The sequence below is a fragment of the Peromyscus maniculatus genome, chromosome 21, assembly GCF_049852395.1.
Source record: "Peromyscus maniculatus bairdii isolate BWxNUB_F1_BW_parent chromosome 21, HU_Pman_BW_mat_3.1, whole genome shotgun sequence".
NCBI classification, from domain to species: domain Eukaryota; kingdom Metazoa; phylum Chordata; class Mammalia; order Rodentia; family Cricetidae; genus Peromyscus; species Peromyscus maniculatus.
The window spans coordinates 52096497-52120827 of record NC_134872.1 but is presented as its reverse complement, the minus strand read 5'-3'; the positions used below and the strand labels follow the sequence as shown (position 1 = coordinate 52120827).

General features: G+C 45.2%; 1 protein-coding gene across 2 annotated transcripts; it reads right to left on the bottom strand.

The window, feature by feature from the left end:
• Positions 1-2658: 2658 nt before the first annotated feature.
• On the bottom strand, positions 2659-24029 carry Ankrd66 (ankyrin repeat domain 66). Of its 2 annotated transcripts, none has more exons than XM_076557827.1 (4): positions 23490-23913; positions 15014-15184; positions 10222-10450; positions 2659-3858 (listed from the first exon to the last, which is right to left on the bottom strand). In XM_076557827.1, exons 1-4 carry the CDS (start codon positions 23503-23505, stop codon positions 3669-3671), a joined length of 606 nt encoding a protein of 201 aa, XP_076413942.1. In that variant the 5' UTR covers positions 23506-23913; the 3' UTR covers positions 2659-3668. The 2 variants fall into 2 exon arrangements, with proteins under 2 accessions (XP_076413942.1, XP_042122126.2); XM_042266192.2 differs by lacking the exon at positions 23490-23913 and adding an exon at positions 23929-24029 and having other exon boundaries at positions 2660-3858.
• Between the last annotated feature and the right edge of the window lie 302 nt (positions 24030-24331).

The following is a 24331-nucleotide window of genomic DNA, read 5'->3' as shown; positions in this document are numbered from 1 at the left end:
TGACCATTATGGGAATAACCAAATGCTTTCTAATTTGATTTGAGGCTTGCTCCAAAGGAAGGAATTCTTACCTAGTACTATAAACATGGTCCAAAGTGCTGTGGATGATTGATTGATAAATAAAACACTGATTGGCCAGTAGCCAGGCAGGAAGTATATAGAGGAGAACTGAGAGAACAGGAAGGCAGAAAAGAGGATACACTGCCAGCCGTCCAGGGAGCATCACGTAGAAGCAGCAGGTAAAGCCATGTGCTGTGGGCCGCAGGAATATGTCATAAGAACTCAGCTGGTTATGGCAAAGTCACTACCTGGAGGGATCAGGGAATTCCTCCAGAGGAAGCCAAATCCCAAGGAGTTTTTGGTGTTACTTGGCTTGTTATTATCAGCTGTGTTCTGTTATGAAAATCATGTGTGCCTTCATAGCTTTCCCAATTGACTTTTCCCTAAGAAGGACTAACAGTGTAGACTGAGCACTCTCTGAACATACACATTCCAGGTATTTGGAGAACAGCCTCAGGGAAAGGCTTTCTCTGGAATCAGATATCTCCCTTGGCCACTTTCAAGGACTACAGGAAACACCACCCAGGTGGGCGCCCATTGTTAGTCCCAGGTGGACTAACAATGATAACAGCCCACATGCAAGTCTCCTGATTTACGGTAAATTCCACAAGGAGACACCGCCTAGGAGAGGTGGACGTTAAGTAATAGCTTTACACAATTTAGCTCGGACCCTCCCTTTATATACCGAGACTTCCAGGGCACGGGGGGAAGAGAAAAGAGAATGGAAGAACTAGATGGGTAAGAACTTGAGAGGAACAAAATGAGATGGGGAAGAACTAGAATGGAGGGCTAAAAGAGAGGACTAGAGGAATGAGATGGAAGATGAGGAAGAGCCAGATGGGGAAGAACAAGATGAGGAAGAGCCAGATGAGAGAGGAGATGTGAGAGGAGCTGATAGGGGAAAGAACTAGATAGATGAGAACCTAGAAGGGACAGAACTAGATGAAGGAATTAAGATAGAACCTAGAGGGGACAGTAGATAAATATAGAGAAATCAGGCAAGAAAGGAGCTAGACTTGAGAACAGAACTGAAGCTGTGTATAAAGGATGTTATGCCAGAGGAATTAAAGCAAGTGGACTATAGAACTTGGTGTGCTGAGATTCTATTTCCTGAAAATAGTCCTCGCCGTTAGTAGTTCTCTCTCCTGAGCCCCTGGGATGTATAATATTAAGGCTGGTTCTTCTAATATTATACAAGAGCCATGGAACATGTGGCGACATATAGATTAACAGAAATGGGCTGAGTATAAGAGTAAGAGCTAGATAATGGTAGGCCTGAGCTAATGGCCGAGCAGTTTAAATAATATAAGCGTCTGTGTGTTTATTTTATAAGTGGGCTATGGGACTGCTGGGACTTGGCAGGACCTGGAGAGAAAACTCCAGCAACACCAAAGTCCATGGCTAAGCGGGTCATAGGCCCTAGGGAGTGACCTGCTGCTGTTGTGTTGCCATATGGACATGTGGTCAAACTGCCTTCTAAACATTTATGTTTATACACATAGATAAGCGCTGCTCTCAACCTTGATTAGGGAAGTGTACAGTGGACAGACATCTATGGGTCAAGGTGCTGAAAATAAATGACTGGTAAGTGAATGAGACAGTTATAACAACATGCACACACACACACACAGAGTGAGAGGTGGGGGGGACTACTCAGGGAACATCATGGAAGAGGGAGCAGAAAAGATATGAGAACCAGAGGATGGGGAGGAGTACCTTTGAAGTTCTGTCTGTAAGCTATGACAGCCATTGAACTCATGAATTCATAACAACTATGGTTATCTGCACAAGCTGGGGACACGGTCCCGTCAGTCAAAGTTCCATCATGGGCAGAAGAGGGCCTCAGGAGGCTCCCCACTCCTAGCTGAGGAGTCATTGTCCATTGATGGCTGCTGGGAATCATTTCTCTTCAGAGATGGAAACATGGACAGTTTTTCTATAGCTATACCACTTTCCTGTAAAGAAGTGAAGCTTTCTTTTTGTAAGGCTAGAAAATCCCAAACAAGCCCAGTTCAAATCAACAGATAATTAATTGAACAGTGTGTAGTAAAGATCTTAGGTAGCTAAGGCTATTGATTCATGCAGAGAAATTAATTGATCTGAAAGATTGCAGAGCTGGCCATTAATATAAAATATGCCAGCATTATCTCTTACAGGAGGCTGCAAATGTCTGAATTCTATAGCAGTGCCAACAGAAATTAAATGCAAGCCACATAGGGATTTTTAAACATTCTACTAGACATAAGCTTTAAAAAGTAAAGCAGAGCTGGCAAGGTGACTTAGTGGGTAAGGGCCCTGGCCACCAAGCCTGACCGTTGAGTTTGATTCCCAGGACCCAGATGATGGAAAGAGACGACTGACTCCCACAAGTTGTTCTCTGGCACTCAAGAGCATACACACAGAGAGAGAGACAGACAGACAGACAACACACACACACACACACACACACACACACACACACACACAAAAAAAAATATGGCAGGTGCACATGCCCCCAACAAAAAGAAAACCTACATAATCTTCTCATACTTGAAAACAAATAGATAAAATAAAAAAATAGAAAGAAGTAAAATTAATTTTCATAGTATGCTTTACTTAGCATTAAAACGTCTGATGCATTTCAGCAAATCAATATTAAAAATAGCTAATGAGGCATTTATCTTTTTCTTGTACTGTCTTCAGAACTTCAATAGATGTGATACTTTTCTTGGAAATATGTGATCTAACTTTTACAAAATCCACAATTGCATAACTAGACCAATAAGCCCACACTTCATCATTTTCTGCATTTGCTCCGTTAGGTGGGGCAGAACCCCTTCATGCCAGGCTTTCCGGTTCTCTCACTGAGTGGGTGCAGTGCCCACCATTGCTCCTAGGTGGACGTGATGATGGGTGAAAATGTCAATGCTGGGACTGTGGGCTCCCACAAGAAAGAAAAAAAAAAAGCTGAACGCCAAGAGAGAGAGAGCGTTTGCTTAGTCTTTGTGACAAAAAAAAATTCATAATTTTATGCATAGATTGAATCAATCATATTGGGACATTTTAGAACTTTTTTTGTAATTTATTTAACTTTATTTTATGTGCATTGGTGTGAGAGTGCCAGATGCCCTGGAACTGGAGTTACAGACAGTTGTGAGCTACCTTGTGGGTGCTGGGAATCGAACCCGAGTCCTCTGTAAGAGCAGCCAGTGCTCTTAACCTCTGAGCATTTCTCCAGCCCGAACTTGATTTTTGTTTTGCTTTCTATTTCATTTTTTGCCCCCCTCCCCCCCGTCTGATCAATTTCACTGGAAGAGCCCTTTCTTTGATGGCGAACACTCTGTAACTAAGTGTGTGTTGGTGGGTGAGGGGCGGGGCATGATGGCTTTGCAAGTCACTACAAACAAAATGCAAGCAGCTGTTGCCTGCCAATGCCATGTCCGCTCCGGGTCGAGCTTCTGGGTTTAGCTTCACGCTCTTGGGTTTTGGCAGAAACACGGCGGCAAGACTTTCCAGCCGAGTGGTTTGCTGTGGAGGCCTGGGTAAATAAGGGTGGTGAAGTCGAATTCTGTGAAGAGCAGGAAGCTGGGTCCCAGGTCCAATAAATCTGTGTCCTGGGCTCCGCCTTCTCATACCCTCCAGGCCTTGGAATGGCTGAGCCTGGTAGAACCTCGGATTCTCTTATTACTCTTTTTGTTGGTGTTTCGGTCTGGGGCGGGAAGAGACTGCTCTAGCTCTCTTTTCTTGAGGTCCCAGTCTGGGTCCCGCTCATCAAGCAACAGTCCTCTCTGGCGGTGGTCGCGGCATTCCGGTTCTGCCCTACAAAGAGACCGGTCTGTGAGTGTGGTGGAAGGAGCCTGGCCCGCGCTGACATGGGCCTTGCTTCCCCGAGCACTACACACAGCACAGGCCATTCATGGTCTAGTTAGGACGGTAGGAGGCCAGGTTCACACATGTCCAAGTGCACACGTTAGATTCCAAACCTTCTAAAGTTCAGAAGGTCTCAGATCCCAGAGGAACTACCTGCAGATGGAAGAGGCTGGTATGGCCTGAGTGTGATTAATCTCCCAAGACTGCTAGAAGGAGGGGCTGCTTATTGTTAAAGTGCCCACGTTTCCAGAACAGTCTTCATGTGATTGGGAAGATGTTTCTTGTGGTGGTATTGTGTTCCCCAAAATATTGTGTACCCTAATTAACTTATCTGGGGTCAGAGAACAGAAAAGCCAGTAGATACTTAAGATAGTCAGTGGTAGCACACGCCTTTAATCCTAGCATTCCAGAGGCAGAAATCCATCTCTACCATCACTCCCTGGGATTAAAGGCGTGAGTCACCATGCTTGGCTGTATCCTTGAACACACAGAGATCTGCCTAGCTCTGCCTCCTAAGTGCTGGGATTAAAGGCGTGCACCACCACCACCCAGCTTCTGCTATGGCTTGCTATTAGCCCTGACCCCCAGGCAACTTTATTTATTAACATACAAATAAAACCACATTTCAGTACAAATAAAATATCACCATAGTTTCTTTTAATTCTTTCTTTCTTTCTTTCTTTCTTTCTTTCTTTCTTTCTTTCTTTCTTTCTTTCTTTCTTTCTTTCTTTCTTTCTTTTGTTTTTTTGAGACAGGGTTTCTCTGTGTAGTTTTGCATCTTTCCTGGAACTCACTCTGTAGCCCAGCCTGGCCTCGAACCCACAGAGATCTGCCTGCCACTGCCTCCCAAGTGCTGGGATTAAAGGCGTGTGTCACTACCACCCAGCTGTTTCTTTTAATTCTATTTTCCTGACTATAAAAGGAACACATGTTTGTTGTTTAAAATTTTAAAGTATAGCCTGCCACGTATGCAATACCAACACCCAGGAGAATGAGGCAGGAGGATTGCTGTAGGTTCAAGGCTAGCCTCTGCTGTATAGTAAGCTCCAGCCCAGCCTAGGCTACAGGTGAAACCCTGTCTCAATCAACCAATCAATTAAGTAAATTGGAAGTGCAAGAAGAAAATGCCAATTGCATACATTGTGTGTATAGGTCAATTAAGTAAAAATAGCCTCAGAATGCACATCCTCACAATGTGAACTGTGAAGAAACTCAGTGGTCTTGTCTAGCGTCATAAAGCCTCTGATCCCACTACAGGAAACCCAATTGCCACATCCTCTATTGTGTGAGCAACTTTGCTAGCCAGTCTGTTTCAGCTCATCAATCCCATGATGAGTTCAGCATTGGCTTCTTGCCTAACTAACTACGGTCCTCGGCCCACCCACTTTAGCTTGCAAGGCTCCTGGCTGGGATCACCCAGTCAGCCAGGGCATTCAGCCCTCTCTACACCCTCCACATCTTCTCATGCACACTGGACTGATGCACACTTCCAACACCCAGATCAACAGGTTTTCTCTCTCCTCCCTTGGCCAGGTCTTCACTCTATTTGCAGGACCAGACTAATTACACCCACATCCAGAATTCTTTCCTCTGACTCCTCTATCAGCAGAAAGGAAGTAAGTTTCTGGTGGGAAATGGTAGGTAGATGTGATTCACATGTGATGTAGCTGGCATTTATTTTTGTCTGCTCGGCATTGTCTGCCCGGTTTCCCTGGTGGTGCCCACTCCATTTTAGATAACTGGGCCGAATGTCATGTGCATCTGGTCACTAAGGAGGGGCTAAGATTACTCAGAAAAATCCAGAGAAAGCCAAGGCAAGACTCTGAGGAATCCTTGCATTTGAAAGATACACAAGAGAAAATGCTGATGGTACCAGGCTGTAATCCTCACCCTTGGGAAAGGGAGGCAAAGCTGGATTGTACAGTGAGGCTTTGACCAAATAAATAAATAAATAAATAAAAATTAAATGAAAGAAAAAAGGGAGGGAGGGAGGGAGGGAGGGAGGAAAGAGAAAAAGGGAGGAAGGAGAGGGTGAAAAGAGGGGGGAGGAGGAAGGAAAATGCAGGATTAACTGTGAGTGGAGAAGGGGGCATTGTGTTAGGAACAGGAAGTTTATGGTTAGTCCTGTGAGAAATGTGTCAGTGCAGCCATGGGGAAGACTTCCAAAATGAGCGAGAGGTGAGGAAGAAGCACCAGCCCTGTGGATCAACTCTGCAGCTTCGGAGCCGAGGGGAGAAGGGAAAGCAGCCGGAGGGGCCTCTGGCTGTGTTCATTTGTTTAGTAAGATCTGCATGAACGAGTTCACAGACTGGGGCGGGGTGGGGGTGGGGGCGCGGGGGTGTGTGTGTGTAGAGATAACCGGCAATACAAGAGGAAGTGGAGACTAAACAAAGGACAACACAGGGGTGGCTTCCTTAGAGGAGATATGAAGATTCTAGAGCAGTGGTTCTCAACCTGTGGCTTGTGACCCCTTGAGGGGTTGAACAACCCTTTTCACAGTAGTTGCCTAAGACCATCAGAAAACAGGTATTTACATTCCAATTCATAACAGTAGCAAAATTACAGTTACGAAGTAGCAACAAAAAGAATTTTATGGTTGGGGAATCACCACAACAAGGGGAACTATGTTAAAAGGCCGCAGTGTTAGGAGGGTTGAGGACCACTGTTTCAGAAGGAGGACACCATGACACAGAAAAAAGGGAAGGCGAGGTGAACTGATGTGGGGATTTGTAAGACATGCAAGTACATGGGGGAGCAGCCTTTGAAAAGTGTGTTCCTTCATGAATTCAGATACAAAGTGTGTCCTCTGAGAAACAGTTGAGGTGGGTTTATATAGAAGTAGACCTCTGTTGTTCCCTGCCAATATTCATCTACTTATTTCTGGGCCTTTCTTTAGCTGGTCAAGCCCAGGAGTAGAGAGTGTAGAAATGCCAAGTCCAACAGAAACCCAGACAAATGGCTAACTATGGTGTCCATTAGCATACCAAAGAGCATGCTGGCTTCCAGGCTCTCTCAACATTACAAATACCTATTACAAAGTCCATGCTGGCATTCTGGAGCTTCTCAGCTCTTCTCACCCCACCTCAACCCTAAACTTCTCCAGCTTACAGGCATCCTTTCCCCCAGCTTCTCATTCCTGTAAGCCCTGCCATTTCAGCCATGCTATCTCTTAGCTCACTCTTGGCTGTTGGTCCTCTTGGCTCTGTCTCCTCTTTACCGTCTCTGATGGGTGATGTCGTTCTGTATGCTGTGAATATGTATTGCTCTGATTGGTTGATAAATAAAGCTGTTTGACCAATGGTGAGGCAGAATAAGATTAGGCAGGATATTCTAACTAGAGAGGAGGAAAGAGAACGGGAGAACAGAGAAGACACTGCCGGCCACTGCCATGAGAAGCAAGATGTAAAGATGCCAGTAAGCCACATGGCAAAGTATAGATTTATAGAAATGGGTTAATTTAAGATGTAAAAGCTAGCTAGTGAAATGCCTGAGCTATTATGCTATAGAGTTTGTAATTAATATAAGCCTCTGTGTGTTCATTGGGTCTGAGTGACCATGGGATGCGGGAGCTGGGCAAGACCAGGAAATCGTCCAGTTACACTGTCTATGTTCCTCTCTTGCTTTCCTCTCATGACCCAGTCCATTCTACTGGCCATGTTTAGTCTACTACTTTGCACTGGAATGCCCCTGGCTGTACTCTCCCTCACATCTACAATAAAAACCTTCTCTTCAACCATCCCTCAGAGTAGTCATGTGCTCACTTTATAGATCTGGTGCTGAAACCCACATTATACAAGAGATCCATCCACAGATGGGAATGCTAGGTCATAAGGTATAGATAGCAAAGGGTCTAAAAGTTATGAACAGAGGCAAGAAAGGTATGGGATACCATTCCACGGTATGCGGATGACAGGGAAATTAGTGAGTCCTGCACACAGGTGATAGGTTGGGAAAGAAAAATGTCCAATGACAGGAGTTTCAGATTCAGATACCTGTGTGAGGACCTGAGAAGTAATAAGATCAAGGGAACCATGTCACATAGCAGGGCGTTAGATCTGTAGGAAACTCAATGAGGAATGCCTGCTGGTGCTCAGGGCCATGGCACACAGAGGTCCTGAGTGTGACACCTAGATCTGGGGAGAGGAGTTTGTGAACAGGACTCATAGCGTGCCTCTTTCCAGCTCCCCATCTGTGATCTGTAATATTGTTAAATGGTGACACCATCTCCAAGGTAGGGTCTCTTGAGGCATCTCTATGGATTGCCAATCTCAGCCCAGGGAACAGTTTTACTAGTTTAACTTTTAAGGGGATGGTAGTGTCAGGGATTCAACTCAGGGCCCTCACATGGGCTAAGCAGTCACTCCATTTTCTAAGTTACATTCCCTAAATCTTATTTTACTTTTTCTTTGAGACTAATTTGCCCAGACTGACCTTTAACTCACTGTATAGCCCAGGCAGGCCTTGCATTTACAATTTCCCTGGCTCAACCTCCTGAGCAGCTCTTATTTTAGGCCTAAGCCACCATCCTGGCCTAGTTTAACATTTTGACCATAACTGTATTTGAAGCTCATCGGAGACAGCCCACGGTCACTGTTCTCTACCATAAACTGGCATTACTTCCAGCTTTTCTATCTCACCTTCCTTTCCCAAGCAACCATGTTCAGACCAGGCTATTCAACTTTTTCTTGTATGAATCACTTGTTGACCCAAATTTTAGGTTCATATATCTTATTTCCATTCCTCTCAAGGCTATGACTGCAAAGAACAGAATTAGTACTTAATTATATCCAACTGCTTAACTTAGTAAATAAATGAATGAATATTTGACAAGTTCTAGCTGTGTTAGGGGAGCCATACATGAATGTAGATGGCTCTTAAAAAACAGAAGTCTAATTCATTTGCCTCATGGGGTGTGGGAGGGAGGGCAATATATGTATGTGTTTGTGTGCACGTGCATAAAGAAGCCAGAGATCAATGTAGTGTATCGTCTCCTCACATTTTGGGACAGAATTTCTCACTTGCAGTTCTGTCCAGACTGTCATGGGATCCTTCAGTGTCTGAACTCTCATACTGGAGCTACCGATGTGGCCACTGTGACTAGTTTTACATGGGTTATGAGGTTTCAAACTCAGGGCCTCTTGTTTGTGTGGCAAGCACCTCACTGACTGAACTGTCTCCACAGCCCCTCCTGCACTGTAAGTGTGTGGAAACCGAGGGTCAGGAGGCTGGTTTAGCTCCTACAGAGTCATACAGCTAGCTCGAGCACCTTTCAGAAGCCCAAGAGTGGCCATGAGGTTTAGGTTGTGTCCCATCCCCAAACTTAGTGTCCAGCTCTTGTTAGAGATAATTTTGTCGGATCTAGAGCAAAAGATCAATGTACTTTTCACCCTCAAGTTGTCATTCAAATAAAAAATATTAAAATCAAGTTAAAAATTATTATAGAAGCTAGAAAGATGGCTCATTCTGATAAGAACTGTAGCTAGAGTTTCCTGCCTGGCCCACGGTCAGGACAAATCTCTCTCACCTGCCAGTACCACACCCGCTCAGACCCAACCAAGTAAACACACAGAGACTTATATTACTTATAAACTGTATGGCCATGGCAGGCTTCTTGCTAGCTGTTCTTCTATCTTAAATTAACCCATTTCTATTCATCTATAAGTTGCCACATGGCTTGTGGCTTACTGGTATCTTAACATGTTGCTTCTCGTCACAGCAGCTGGCAGCATCTCTCTGCCTCAGCCTTCCACTTCCCCGAATTCTCCTTTCTGTTTGTTTTGCCTATACTTCCTGCCTGGCTACTAGCCAATCAATGTTTTATTTATACAGAGCGATGCAGAGGACCTTCTCTTCCTAGCCCACATGGCTGCTTACAGCAGTTGGTAGCTCCAGTTCCAGGGGATCTGGCACCTTCTTTTGGCACATACATACACCCAGGCAAAAACCTCATACACATAAAATAAAAGTAAATAATCATTTTAAAAAATTATGATACCAGTCAGTTGGTTCAGGGGTTCACAACCTGTAGGTCATGACTCCCTTGGGGTCACATATCAGATATCCTGCATGTCAGATATTTATATTATGGTTCATAATTGCAGTAAAATTACAGTTATGAAGCAACAACGAAATAATTTTATGGTTCGGGGGTCACCACAACATGAGGAACTGTCATAAAGGGTCCAAGCACTAGGAAGGTTGAGAACCACTGGGTTAGATCTCTTTGTTTTGTTTTCATTTCCCTGAGATTGGTCAATGGACAAAAACTCCATTACAGGCTCCTTTCTATCTCTGGGAAAACACAGTACTTACTTCTCCAGAAAGTCCACACAGGCTTTCTGCCCATAGATCTGTGCGATCCTCTTGGGTGTATCTCCAAAGAAGTCAGCAGCATCAATGGCAGCATGCAGTGCGTGGAGAATTTTGAGTACATTCAGATGGCCTGACTCAGCTGCAAAGTGAGCTGCGGTCCAGCCCACATCAGTCACCAAGCAGGGTCTGGCTCCATATTGTATCAGGAGATGTATCACTTCCATTTGCCCTTAGATATACCACGGATAAACAAACATGGAGTTAAGATACAAATGTCCTCAGTGGCCTGAGGCCACAAGCAGCCTAGACAGTACCAATGCAGGAGGAAACTGGCCTTCAGGGTACCTCTGCCTTGTTATCATCATTCTTCTTCCTGGGAGGCAGTTCCCCATCCTCCTTCCATGGAGACCTGAGCCCTCTAAGAACTTCCTGCATTCTTTCTAGAACAGTCCTCCTTTCTGTGTACTGTCCCAGGCCTGACTCCAGTCCTTCCCATCTACACACTGGCAAGCCTCGCTGCTTCTGCAGCCGCAATATATTCCTTGCTTATTTATTTTAATTATTTATTTTGTACAACTTGGGGTTGAAGCTAGGGCCCCACATGTCCTATGCAAGTTCTCTACCACTGAGTTACAGTCCTTAGAACTCTTCTTACTTTTTATTTTGAGAGAGAGTCTAGTTAAGTTGCCAAGACTGGCCTTGAACTTATTCTGTACCCCAAACAGATCTTGAATGCTCTGCTCCATTCATAAACAGCCAAAAATGTGAAACAACCTAGCTGTCCCTCAACAGAAGAATAGATAAAGGAAACAGGGTCCATTTACACAATGGAATATTACTCAGCTGTTAAAAATGGCATGATGAAATTTTCAGGGAAATGGATAGAACTAAAATAAAATTGTTTTGAGTGAGGTCATCCAGACTCACAAAGATGAATATGGCATTTACTTATATGTGGGTATCAGCTATGAAGTTAATGATAACTGAGCTACAATCTATAGAACCACAGAGGTTAGATATAGAGTAAGGGACAAGAGGGAACATATAGATTTCCTTAGGAAAGGTAAGTAGAATAGACAGTTATGGATGGATGTGGGGGGCTAGAATGGAAGGATCAAGTGGGAAGGGGATTGTGGGAGGAATACAGAGAGAGACAGCAGAAATTAAGGGACATTTAAAAGGTAGTATGGTGTCTTAGTTTGGTCTTGGTTGCTGTGAAGAGACATCATGACCACAGCAACTCTTCTAAAGGAAAAGATTTAATTGAGGCTGGCTTACAGTTCACAGGTTTAGCACATTATTGTCATAGTGGGAAATGTAATAGCATACAGACAGACATGGTGCTAGAGAGGTAGCTGAGAGCTCTACATCTGGATTGGATCAGCAGGCAGCAGGCAATGACTGAGCTACTAGGCCTGGCTTGAACTTCTGAGACCTTAAAGCCCACCCTCAGTAATGCACTTCCTCCAACAAAACTATACCTATTGCAGCAAGGCCACAACTCCGAATAGTGTCACTCCCATGAGCCTATGGGGCCATTTTCATTTAAACTATCACATATGGAAACCTAATGTAATAGAAGCTTTCTAAAATATATACATCGATGAAGGTGATCTAAATGAAATTGCCAAATAATGGAGGGGTGTGTGTCATCATTCCAATTTGCCATCTCTTGTCACCAAACAAAGCTTCCAGTACCTGTATTGGGTTAATCTAATTGAGTTGTTGGTCAAAGGGGCACTACAGGAATCCCCAAACAACTCCAGCTGTTACCAAGACTGTAGGTTGCTCTCCACAAACTGCCGGCAAGGCCCCATTGCTAAAGACAACACCTATACAACTCATTAATGATGGAGATGTTGAGCCAGTGCCTACACAGAGCCTTCACCCTATGTTCCAGCATCTTTGGTATGGCAAGGTACTCTTCACGCTCTCAAAAAAGACATGAACACCAAGCCAGCCACAAATTCTGTATCTACAGTGGTATCCTATCTGAAAGATATGATAAGGCAATGGTGGCACAAAGCTTATGGGAGTCACCAACCCATACCTGATTCAACTTAAAGCCCACTCTGTGAGATGGAACCCTTACCAGACAGTGTTGTGGAATATTATTTCATGATGTGTTACATTTATTCATGCTGTGGAACATTTTTTTAATGATTCAAAGATATGTTGCTTTCTTTTATGTTGCATTTGTTTAACTTTGTGAAGGTGTGCTGCTTTGCCTGTCTAAAATACCTGACTGGTCTAATAAAGAGCTGAACAGTCAATCGTAAGGCAGGAGAAAGGACAAGCAGAGCTGGCAGGAAGAGAGAATATATAGAAGGAGAAATCTGGGAAGGGAATCAAGGAATAAGAAAAGGAGAGAGGACACTAGGGGCCAGCTACCCAGCTACACAGCAATCCATGGAGTAAGAAGTAAAGAAAGGTATATAGGAATAGAGAAAGATTAAAAACACAGAGGCAAAAGGTAGATAGGATAATTTAAGTTAAGGAAAGCTGGCTAGAAACAAGCCAAGCTAAGGCCAGGCATTTGTAAGTAAAAATAATCCAGCTGGGTGGTGGTGGTGCACGCCTTTAATCCCAGCACTCGGGAGGCAGAGACAGGAGGATCTTTGTGAGTTTGAGGCCAGCCTGGTCTACAGAGCGAGATCCAGGAAAGGCGCAAAGCTACACAGAGAAACCCTGTCTCGAAAAACCAAAAAAAAAAAAAAAAAAAAGAATAATCGTGTGTGTGTGTGTGTGTGTGTGTGTGTGTGTGTGTGTGTGTGTGTGTGATTTATTTGGGAGCTGGGTGTCAGGCCCCTAAAAGAGGAAAGAGCAAAAACAACTAACAACACAGTGGTTGGGTGACCAAGAAGCTGAGACTAGTTAGCCCAGGGACCTAGGGTAAAAGGTAACAACTGTCACTTATATTTGCTGGGAGAGAGAAAAATCTGTTTTCTTCAAAAGAGTGACACCGAGGATATCAACCACCCTAGGACAGGCCTCGTGTTCAGGAGTAGAGTATCTTGTGTATGTGTGCTTTTATTGGCTATAATTTGGTATTCTTGTTTTTTTCTTTTTAGGTGTGGTTTTACTTGTTTACTTGGTTTGGGGGGGTATTGTTGTTGTGTTGGCTTTGTTTGTTGTTTGTTTTTCAATACAGGGTTTCTCTGTGTAACCCTGGATGTCCTGGAACTAGCTCTGTAGACCAGGCTGGCCTTGAACTCAGAGATCCATTTGCCTCTGCCTCCTGAGTGCTGGGATTAAAGGAGGGAGCATGGAGAGGATCTAGAAGGACTTGGGAGAGAGGAATAATATTATCAAAATATACTTAAATAACAAAAATATAATAAAACATCAAAAATACATAAACTAAATTTTTAGAATAAAAAAATTTTAAAACTTGTGTTGATGAGATAGCTCATCATTCAAGCCTGGTGCCATGAACTAGAGCTTTTTCTTTTTTGGTTTTTCAAGACAGGGTTTCTCTGTGTAGTTTTGGTGCCTGTCCTGGATCTCACTCTGTAGACCAGGCTGGCCTTGAACTCATAGAGATCTGCCGGGCTCTGCCTCCCGAGTGCTGGGATTAAAGGTGTGTGCCACCACCATCCAGCCTGAGCCAGAGCTTAAAGTAAAACAGAACCAACTCCTGAAAGTTGTCCTCTGACTTCCACTGTACACCATGGCATACACACACACACACACACACACCTACACAAACAATCATGTACAAACACACACTAGCAAAACTAATTACAATCAGTAAACTGAGCACCCTTAGAATACAGCTGACACAGTTTAAGAGCACAGGCGTTCTAATCGGACAGATGTGCGTTCGTTCTCCAATAAGTAATACCTTGGGTACGAAACAAATGCTCAATGCCCTCATTTGCAAATTAGGGCTGCACCATTGGTCTCACCAAATCCGTGAGGAGTATGAATAAACTCCCAGACACGAAGCACCCAGCACAATATCCAGCACACAGCAAGTGTTCCCTGAGTGGTCATCTGATACAGTTACTAATGCTCCCTACACAGATTTCTGCAGAAATATCCCAACCAAGGTTTTTGCAGCTAGTTTTACTTTCTGCCTAGTCCCTCTCCCCACAAGAGAGAAGACAAATAATTGACAAGCAAAGTTGTCTCTAGTACTCTTTTCCCTAATGTCATTTGGTGGTGTTTATTGCTAGAGACTTTTAAAAAAGTTTAATTTGTGTGTGTGTGTGTGTGTGTGTGTGTGTGTGTGTGTGCGCGCGCGCGCGTGCATGCACATGTCTGTAGGTGCCCCACAGGCAGAAGGTGTTGGTTCTCCTGCAGTTGGAGTTAGAGGTGGGTGTGGGTGCTGGGACAAAAACTTGGTCCTTATATGAGCAGTGAGCGTTCCTAACTGCTGCTGAGCCATCTATCCAGCCCCAGTTTCCAGAGACTTTGACTGAGTTTTCTCACTAACTTCCGGTCGCATAAATGGGATGTGCTGGGAGGGGGCGAGAATTCATCTTCATGATGCGCCATTCATGAAGTCATGACGACCGAGGACTAATTGAGAGCATCGTTTAGAGTCTCATCGTTGTTCTCTAACTCTCCATCAAAGAACTCCAGTACAGCATTACTGCCCCCATTGTGTAGAAGAATGAGTGCCCAAAACATTAAATAACACGGCCCAGGGGCTGTCACTAGTAAGGGTCAATGCCAGGTGAAATGGTCCATGGAGCATTAACGAAATGTCCATCCCACTCTGACACAGACTGACGCCCTCGTGAAGGTGGCCGGGAGGAAGGGGTCTACGGCGCCATTGTCTACTCACCTCTGATTGCAGCCCAGTGGAGAGGCGTCCGGTCATTCCAGTCCACGTCCTTGTAGTTTGGGTCACAGAGACCTTTCTTCAGAATCTTCTTCACTGAATTGCAGTCCCCTGCTGCTACAGCCTGGTGGAGCTTCGTCATGTCTGATATTTTGGACAGTTCTATGACAGAATCTGCCCGAGATACAGGCCATTTAGGAAATTCCATACAATCCTTCACCCCTAGCAAGGGCTCCCTAGGTTTCTGCATCAGTGACTTGCTTTCCTGTCATGTGGATTTGCATCTAAATTGTGTGTGTGTGTGTGTGTGTGTGTGTGTGTGTGTGTGTGTGTGTGTGTGTGTGTGTTTTCTGCTGTATGGATGCCTAACTCAGCAACTGTGGATAGCATTCACCATTCTGCAAACCCCAAACTACTGATGGCCTCCACTGTACCCAGAATTATCTCTAAAGTAATAGACTGGCACTTTACAGTGTCACCTCCACCCATCTCCCAGTGTGACTTTTCTGCTCCTACTTCAGGGTTCTGTTAGTTTTATGCTACCCTGAGTTGGTTGTGGAGTTCTGCATCTTGTCTTTCTAGTATAGAAGCATCCAGAGATGCTGTGGGGACAGCGACAATCTGCATGAACAGTTTGGACTGGATGACTGGATCTGGCATAAGGGATCCATGGAAATTAAAAGCTGTTGCCACACCACATGAGGAGTACAGCTCACCAACACACAACTAAAACAGCTAAAAATTGTTATTCATGTATGCCACGAGGTGTCTGGGGGAGATGATGCACTGTCAGTAACGTGGCTTTTTTCTCAAGCTTGAAGACCTAAGTTCAGATCCCTAGAACCCCCACACAAAGCTGGGCATGGTGGTTCATGGTTGTGATCCCAGCATGGGAAATAGAAATAGGCAATCCTGAGGTTCCCTTGCCAGGCGGTCTGACCTGCTTGGTGATGTTCCGGGCCAGTGAGAGACCCTATCTCAAACAAAAGATGGGAGACTGTGAGAACCAACACCCAAAGTTGTTCTCTGAACTCTACACACACATGCACACCTCCACATAAACAGCTTTCCTCCCACACACTCATGCACATGCACATGCACACATACACAAAATACTGTGCCATGGATCACCAGTGCACATACTGTAATCTATAAACCCTTACGCGTCCCTGATTTTTAGTTTAGGGGACTTAGGAAATGAAAACTGTTTTCATTGTCGGATTAAAATGTCAACAGGCTCATTTACTCTGTTGTCACTTATCCTGTGGTTTAAAGACAATGGTAGAGAAAACTGCTGATGCCTGAACACACAAAAAAAGATGCCATCGGCAAACTGCTGTATGCACCACACTTACAGGAGCATGTTACAATCCAAGTACAATTTGGAGTGCATTTATTGAATCCTTTACCCCTGTGTATACGGCTTAGCAAATGTGATTGTACGATGAAATGTGTCAACCTGAGGGAATCTCCACCACCCATGGACCAGTCTCTCCATATGACAAGCACAGGGTGTTGCAAGATGGAGCACATGTAAAGAGAGCCATTGGAGGTAGGTCGCTGGGTTCTAATGGACTATAGCAGGAACATGCACATCATTTCAGATGCTACATGGCACTACATCTTTGAGACATCACCACTTGTGAGGTTCTGATGTGGATCCAGAGAAGAAAACCCATGATTATCCAAAAAGGCTACAATTACTTTTCCCTGTCCAACTTTACAAATGCCTGAAATCACCGTTTCTTTATATACATCCATCAAAACATTACAGTGAATGCCAAAGTTGCTATAAAGATCGAGCTGACCCCAGTTACGTTAGCTGGTAAAGGGATTCTGGGAACAGAGAGTAAGCCAACATCATTCTTCACATTTTTTTGTTGTTGTTGTGGAAAACGTGATTACTTTTCATGAAAATATTTCTTATTGTGCTGTTAACTTTCTTTAATTCTATAAGAAATTTAATTCATGAAACTACTTTAACATGTTTCTAAATATACCATTCTTGTCAACTTGACACACAGGGAAGGAAGCTCAACTGAGGAATTGGCCTTCATCAAATTTGCTCTCAGATGTTGGAGGGCTCAGTCCACTGTGGGCAATGTCACCCCTGGACAAATGGTCTTGGGTTGTATAAGAAAGCAAGCAAGCTAATAAACATTCCTATATGATCTTTGCTTCAGTTCCTATCTCCAGGTTCCTGCCTTGAGTTCCTGCCCTGATCTTCCTTGGTGACGGACTATACCAGGTAAACTGCAACTTCCTCCCACAAGTTGTTTGGGTCAATGTTTTTTATCACAAGACAAGCCTAACTAGGACTCTTATGGAATGGGTTTATTTGAATTCCCATCGATGAATCTATCCCACTTTAAGATATTCTGTTTGAGGGCTGGAGAAATGAATCAATGGTTAAGAGCACATGCCGTTCCTCCAGGGGACCAGAGTTCTACTCCCAGGCAGCTCACAACCACCTATAATTTCAGCTCTAGGGGATCAAAGGTCTCTAACATTTGGTTCTAAAACACACACACCCCTCTAAAATGGGAGCTAGTTTTTAACTTTGTATGCCTGGTAATATCAATAGATACAATCTAAATAAATGAAAGCCCTTTGGGTGATGTTTAAAAGATTCTGAGCTCTAAAGTCTTGAGAAATGCTGATGTGAACACATGAGGACTAAAGGCAGGAAACTGGAGTGGGCAGTTGCTTGAACTTGTGCCCACTGGGGATGCCCTAGATCTCAAGATTCAAGCTGAGAACTGGAGAGCCAGAGTCTACCTTCCAAACTATCATCACGAGCAGCTCCAGAGTTTGTTAGAAATGCAAATTATTGGGCTCGATATCTACCTACTGAACCTGAAACTCTGGGGCAGGGACCAAGGATCCTGGCCCGGCATCTGATGCATAATCAAATGTGAGAACAACCCTAGAGCCCGAGGATCAGAGAAGTAAACGTAATTCAAATGCAGTGTCAAGGGACGGGAAAAAGAGCCAGTCACTAAGACTGGGAAGTAAACAGAGCTGTCCTGTCAGAGCTCTAGGTTGGATCCTAAAGAGCTGAATAACGGTTGTTTTCGTGGCTGACAGTGGAGGATCCTGGGACTAGGAGCTCACACTGCACAGGGTACGAGCTTCCAATATCAACGTGTAGACCAGGGCTCACCAATCTTTTTCTATAAAGGATCAGACAGTAAGTCACTTTTACATGGAGGGACCAAGCAGAGGCTACTAAATAGGAACTTAAAAGCTGCTTCTATAACAATGGGAATTCCTGTTCCACCATTTTTTCTATGTGCCTCGGGTGAATGTGCCGTCTACTTGGTGTCCAGCACCCACCAGCTGTAGGCATTCTCAGGAAAAAGAAGACAGGCATGAGGAGGGAACAGATGGTCAGTGAGAAGGTCAGGTGCCTCTCAGCCCCAGGGCTGAAAATCCTCTGGAGACCTCATTCCTCCCTGGGTTGGCAATCTCAACAGCTAGCCAGTGTTGAACAACCTGCACTCAGATCATTGATGGGCTATGTAAGGACCTGATGTTAAAATCCAGCTGTTGCTGCTCAGGCCACAATACTTTTCAGACGCACCTTTCACAGATAGCTCCAGGCTTCCTACAGAGACGCTTGCGTCTGTGAGTCCCTAGCTAACATAGTTTCAGATGTCTGGATTTCTCATCTGGGTCAGTGAGTTCATGTCAAAAGTGGACACACATCCTGCTCCTCAGCCCTTCTTTGCCCCCTGCCTACGACTAAGAGAGCCCGGCTACTGGCTTGTGTGTGAAACCTCCTCCATCCTCAGAACAGTGTAAGAAAAGGCCCCTTCTTCTGCCACAGGGGCTCTGATTCTTCTTCAGAGACCCTGCCATGCTGTCTGTCTCCTGCTGGGGCCCGATCTCAGACGACGGCCATGTTTTTACTACCTGTCTGTCTTCCGTGGCAATAATAATCCTCTAAAAATCACTCATCATCAATACAACTTGGCGTCCTCTTAAACCCCATCGAAGACCTTTAAGACTGTATCAGAGTTTAGTGTCAGGTCCAATGGGTACTGCTCTGTTTTTCCCCAAAAGGGCCAGTCTACTGATTTGGTCCAAAATCAAGTCTAGGCTCAGCCTCCCCCCCCCCACCCCCACCCCACCCCCCCGCCCCGAAGAATTTCTGGTGGTTGGATAAAAGCCAGCATTCCTCAGGGACTTGAGAAACTGGTTCCCATCTGCCAAAAGGAGTCATCTCCCTTGCCTCTGGCAGGGGGGACGTATGGCTATCCATTGACATGTCCCTGTGGTTGCATATGGAAGCCCATGGTGGCCTTCAACCTCTACTCACGTAAGCTTCTTATACATCTCAAAGCCCAGCTAGTTCCCTTGCCTTTCTCACCTCTCTCCTAAGGCTGCTCCAGACACAGACACACATGCAAGCACTCACAACCCCCTACACACACACACACACACACACACACACACACACACACACACGCACGCGCGTGCACACAGACACACGCACAGACACACACACGCACAGACACACACGCTCACACGCGCGCACACACAGACACAGACACACACGCACAGACACACACACACACACACGCACAGACACACACGCTCACACGCGCACACACAGACACACACGCACACGCGCACATACACAGACACACATGCGCGCACGTGCACACAGACACACACGCACACAGACACACATGCACACAGGCACACACGCACACGCGCGCACACATGCACACACGCACGCGCACACACACATACACACACACACACACACACACACGCGCGCGCGCGCGCGCGCGCGCGCACACTGTATAACACAGGGTTTTTCACCCCACCCTGCTCCTCTCGCTAGTCTCTCACTCGCTATTCTCTGCCATCCCTGTCTCCCGAGCCTGGGCCATGCCTAGTCTGCTTGTTTCTCTCTCTTTTCTGGACTCTCTCTCTCCCAGATGCTTCTGAATGTTTTCTCCCTCTTGGCCCCCAGTCATGGAGTGGCCAATCACGGGTTTCTTTACTGTGCCCCTCGCAAACATTTAGGATCTTTCAACACTGTGATCAGAAGGACCTGAGGAGGGGGGGCAAGCATAGTGGGGGCTGGGCAAGCAGGTGACTGGGATGAAAAGGTCAACGAGGGTGGCGATGTGAAGGCTCACCCTGCAAGCCTCCTTGAGCCAACCTAGGAAGGCTGGGAATCTTAGATGACTATAAGCCTTCAAAACAGGAACGGGATTTGGCCTAGAGGTCACAGATTGCCAACTTCTGTCTGCACAGATCGATTAGGGAAATTGTTTGTGTTTCTGGCTGGGTAGGTAGTAGATAAGGCCTTAAATTCTGCAATTGTAATGAGCTCCCACGGCAGGCTTAACCACTCACCAGACTGGATAGCAGCTTCTCTCTGAGTGGAAAGCAGGGAGCAGAGGGCAGGGAGCAAGACTGGACACTTGCGGGACACAGCAAGAAGGGGATGGTGGTTCTCATTAGAGGGGATAGATACATAGTATCACCAGTGGAATGTTGGGAACAAGGACCCTTGACCTTGACCCAAGCAAATCAGAGTCTCTAGTTATGCAAGACAAAGGTTGAGTGTGTGACAAGAGAAAGGTGTTCTGCATGTGCTTCGTGGAGTAACAGAGAAGATGGTACACACAGCATTTCACCTTTTTTGGCATGTGTGGGGATGCATGCATGCATGTGCGTAGATACATATGGGGTGAGGGTGTGCAAGCATGTGTATGAGAGGACATGAGGAGGTCAGAGGTTGAGCGTCTTCTCCCACCTTATATATTGAGGAAATATGTTTCCCTTGAAGCCGTAGCCCAGTGATTCAGCTACCTGGCCAGCTTTCCCTGGGATCTCCCGTCTCTGCCTCCTGAGAACTGGGATGGGCCATTAGACTCACACCTAGCACTTACATGGGTGTCAAGATTCAAACTCTGGTCCTCAGCTTATACATCAAGCATCTTGCCTGCCCCGATCTTTCCCGAGCCCTCGCGTCTCACTTTTTAAATTGGACTCACTGGGGCCAGGGACGGTGGCTCACTTGGTGAAGGGCTTGCTCCACAAGCAGGAGGACCAGAGTTCAGATCCCCAGAACCCATGTCCAAGGATGCCTGCCGCAGCTGGTGACTGTGATCTCAAAGCTGGGGGACTGGAGTCGGGCAGATCTCTGGAGATCACTGGCCAGCCAATTTAGCAGAATAAATGACTAGAAGTTCAGTGAGAGGCCCGGTCTCTCACGAATTCTGTGGAGAACAGCTGAAGAAGACACCCAGAGTTGATGTATGCTTCCTATGCTTCCACACGTATGTACACACACACACACACACACACACACACACACACACACACACACACACACATGCACACGTACAAAATAAACTCAAATTTAAAAATAAATATTTAACAGACAACCCTTACCTTACCCTAGAGGATTTGATCAACAATAAACAAATATTCATAGATCTCATCTTCAGGTGTTACTAAGCAGAAAACCATTTTTACAGCCAGTGTGCAAAAGCCCTTGCGCTTGACTTGACTTCTACACAAGCCTCTAGGCTTTAACCATCCCCATCTGCTCCACATCTGAGGCCACACCAAAGAGCTTGCACAACATGTGGACAAGTAAGCCAGAAGTTTGAATGGGCGGCAATATTTTATTTCCAGACAATTGAAGAGCGAATGCCCCAGCCCCCAGAAAAATCATATAGAAATGCAAAAAGAAAAAGAAGAAGAAACAAGCAAGCAGAAACCCAAACAGGCAAAACCATCTCAAAAGGGATAGGGTGAGAGGCCCCGACATCCTGACTTCAGGACTCATGGCAGGCAGTTCAGTGGGGGAGGAGGAGGCTTTTAACAAATGCTACTGAGAGAACTAGATGGCCATAGGTAATTTTCCTTGTTCTGCCTTGACGGCTTCAGTCTTGCATTTGTATCTGTGATCAATTGTGAACATATTTCATTTATCTGTACATTTTATATACCCGTGTATAAACAACTGTGAAAAGCAAGGAACATGAGCACAGGACTTTTGAGAGGGCCAGGCAAATACCATGACAGCCTGCCCTAATAACTCAGATAAAAACTAGGCCTCAGTCCCTGCTCTTGAAACTGGAAAGAATGTTTCTGAAGAAGCTAAGAACAAAGGGCAATTAATCATTGGTGCCCCTGACAACAGGGACAAGGGAGATAGGGAGTAGCAAGCCTGGACATTTGAGCCAGTCCTCATAGTCAGCAAGCTCAAGGTAATAACAAAATAAGGCCTGGGACTTGTCCAGGCCTGCCCCTAAATGGAAAACTGTAGTCCTGACCAGCCCCTGACTAGCCCTGGCCAATTAGAATGTACTAATATGATTGCCACTTGCTTAAGCCAATTATATCTAAAATGACCTGACTGCCCTAGGAACTCCCCTTCAGCTCTGCTTAAAAGGAGTTCACACATCTCTTTCAGGGTCGTCACCATTTTGCCTTTGTATGGAATGGCCGGGCCCAGAATGCTGGAAGCTTTCTCGAGATATAAATGCTCTTGTTGATTGCATATGTGGATGGTGGTCTTTTGTGGGACCTAACAGGGCCCTAACAGCTTTATTTCTAGACTTGCTTTCCTATCCTCTTTTGTGCTAGTATTTCCACAATCTTGATTGCTGTGCCTTCATAGTGAGTTATTAAATAGAGTATATCCATCAAAAAGAAGGAAAAATATAGCTATAAAAAATTTGGACATGAGGCTGAGTGGTGGTGGTGCACGCTCGAGAGGCAGAGGCAGGGGGATCTCTGTGAGTTCGAGGCCAGCCTGGTCTGCAGAGTGAGTTCCAGGACAGCCAGGGCTGTTACACAGAGAAACCCTGTCTCCAAAGACAAAACAAACGAACAAAAAAATTGAACATGAATGTTCATGGGGAGTCATAACGGGCAAAAGTGAAAATATTCTTGATATTAGCCAACAGATTACAAAACAAAAGTATAATACCCAGACAGCAGAATAGTATTTGACAACAGAAATGAAGCAGGATGGACAGACAGCTCAGTTGGTAGTCTTTGCGGTGCAAGTGTGAGGATCCCAGTTCAATCCCCGGTATACATGGCAGGGGAACATACTGCATTCTTTTTGCTGTTGTTGTTAGTTCTCTGAGGATTCCCCATCATGTATCCCAACCCCACTCATTTCCCAGACCTTCCATGTCCACCCTCCATCCCTGTGGGAGCACACTTCAAGCTCTACCTGGGGAGGGAGAGACAGGCAGATCTGTGTGGCTTACTGGCCAGCCAGGCAAACCTACCTGGTGAGCTACAGGCCAATGAGAGAACCTGTCTCAAAAAACAAGGTGCGTGGCTCCTGAGGAACAAGACAGAGGGTTGGCCTCCATCTGCCACACACATATTCACACATACACTCAATGAGTGAAGAGTGATAGATGTTTTTATGGAAGAATCATGAAACATGCTATGTGAACAAAGTCAGACAGAGAACACCACGTATTACCTGCTTCCATGTGCATGACAGAGGCACAGAGCCGGCAAATCTCTGAAGTCAAATGTAGACCAATAGTTGTCTAGGACCAGTTGGGGGTAGGTGTGAGCCCTGAGTGCTGGCAAAGTACAGGGCTTCATTTGGGGGTGATGAACTCCTTGAAAATCAGACTGTGGCAGCAACAGTTTCCTAACTCTAAAATTCTAAAACCCACAGAATTAGATGCTTTAAACATACCCAGTTTTATGGCATGAATTCACTAACCTGTCTATAACCACTGAAATTTAGCAAACTTCCCTTTGCATGAATCCCTATGAATTTGATCAAGTATATCTGAACTCCAATTCTTCAAGACAGATGTGCCTTGGCTTTAAAAAGTAATCAGTAGTACATTCTTGAGTTAAATATGATTTGTCTAATAAAAATAAAGAACTAAGATTAAAACACTTACTGTCTTTCCTAGGCGCTCTGTGCTGCAGGTCAACTTAGCTGGCTGGAGTGTTAGTTTGTGTGCACCATGGAAACTTGTTGCTTAGGATTCCTGCAACAAACTGACCCCAGAAAAGCCAACAATGACCCTCAGCTTCTGGGGCCTTGGAGTCTGGTAGGGCAGGCTTGCCTCTCTGCTTCCCACCCAAACTGTTCAATCATTTCATCTTCTACTTTAGTATAAGTGGGATGGTCCTCAACAGGCTCTTAAGAACATTTGATAATCAAATTGAAATTGAAAAGCAGCCGATTGCTCACAGCCCACAACATACTGTAAAGCAGACGGGCTGTTAATCAGCCAACTGGAACTTGAGAAATGTCTGCCCACCTTGGGGTACTGGGTACAGCCTGGACCCCTAACCTTC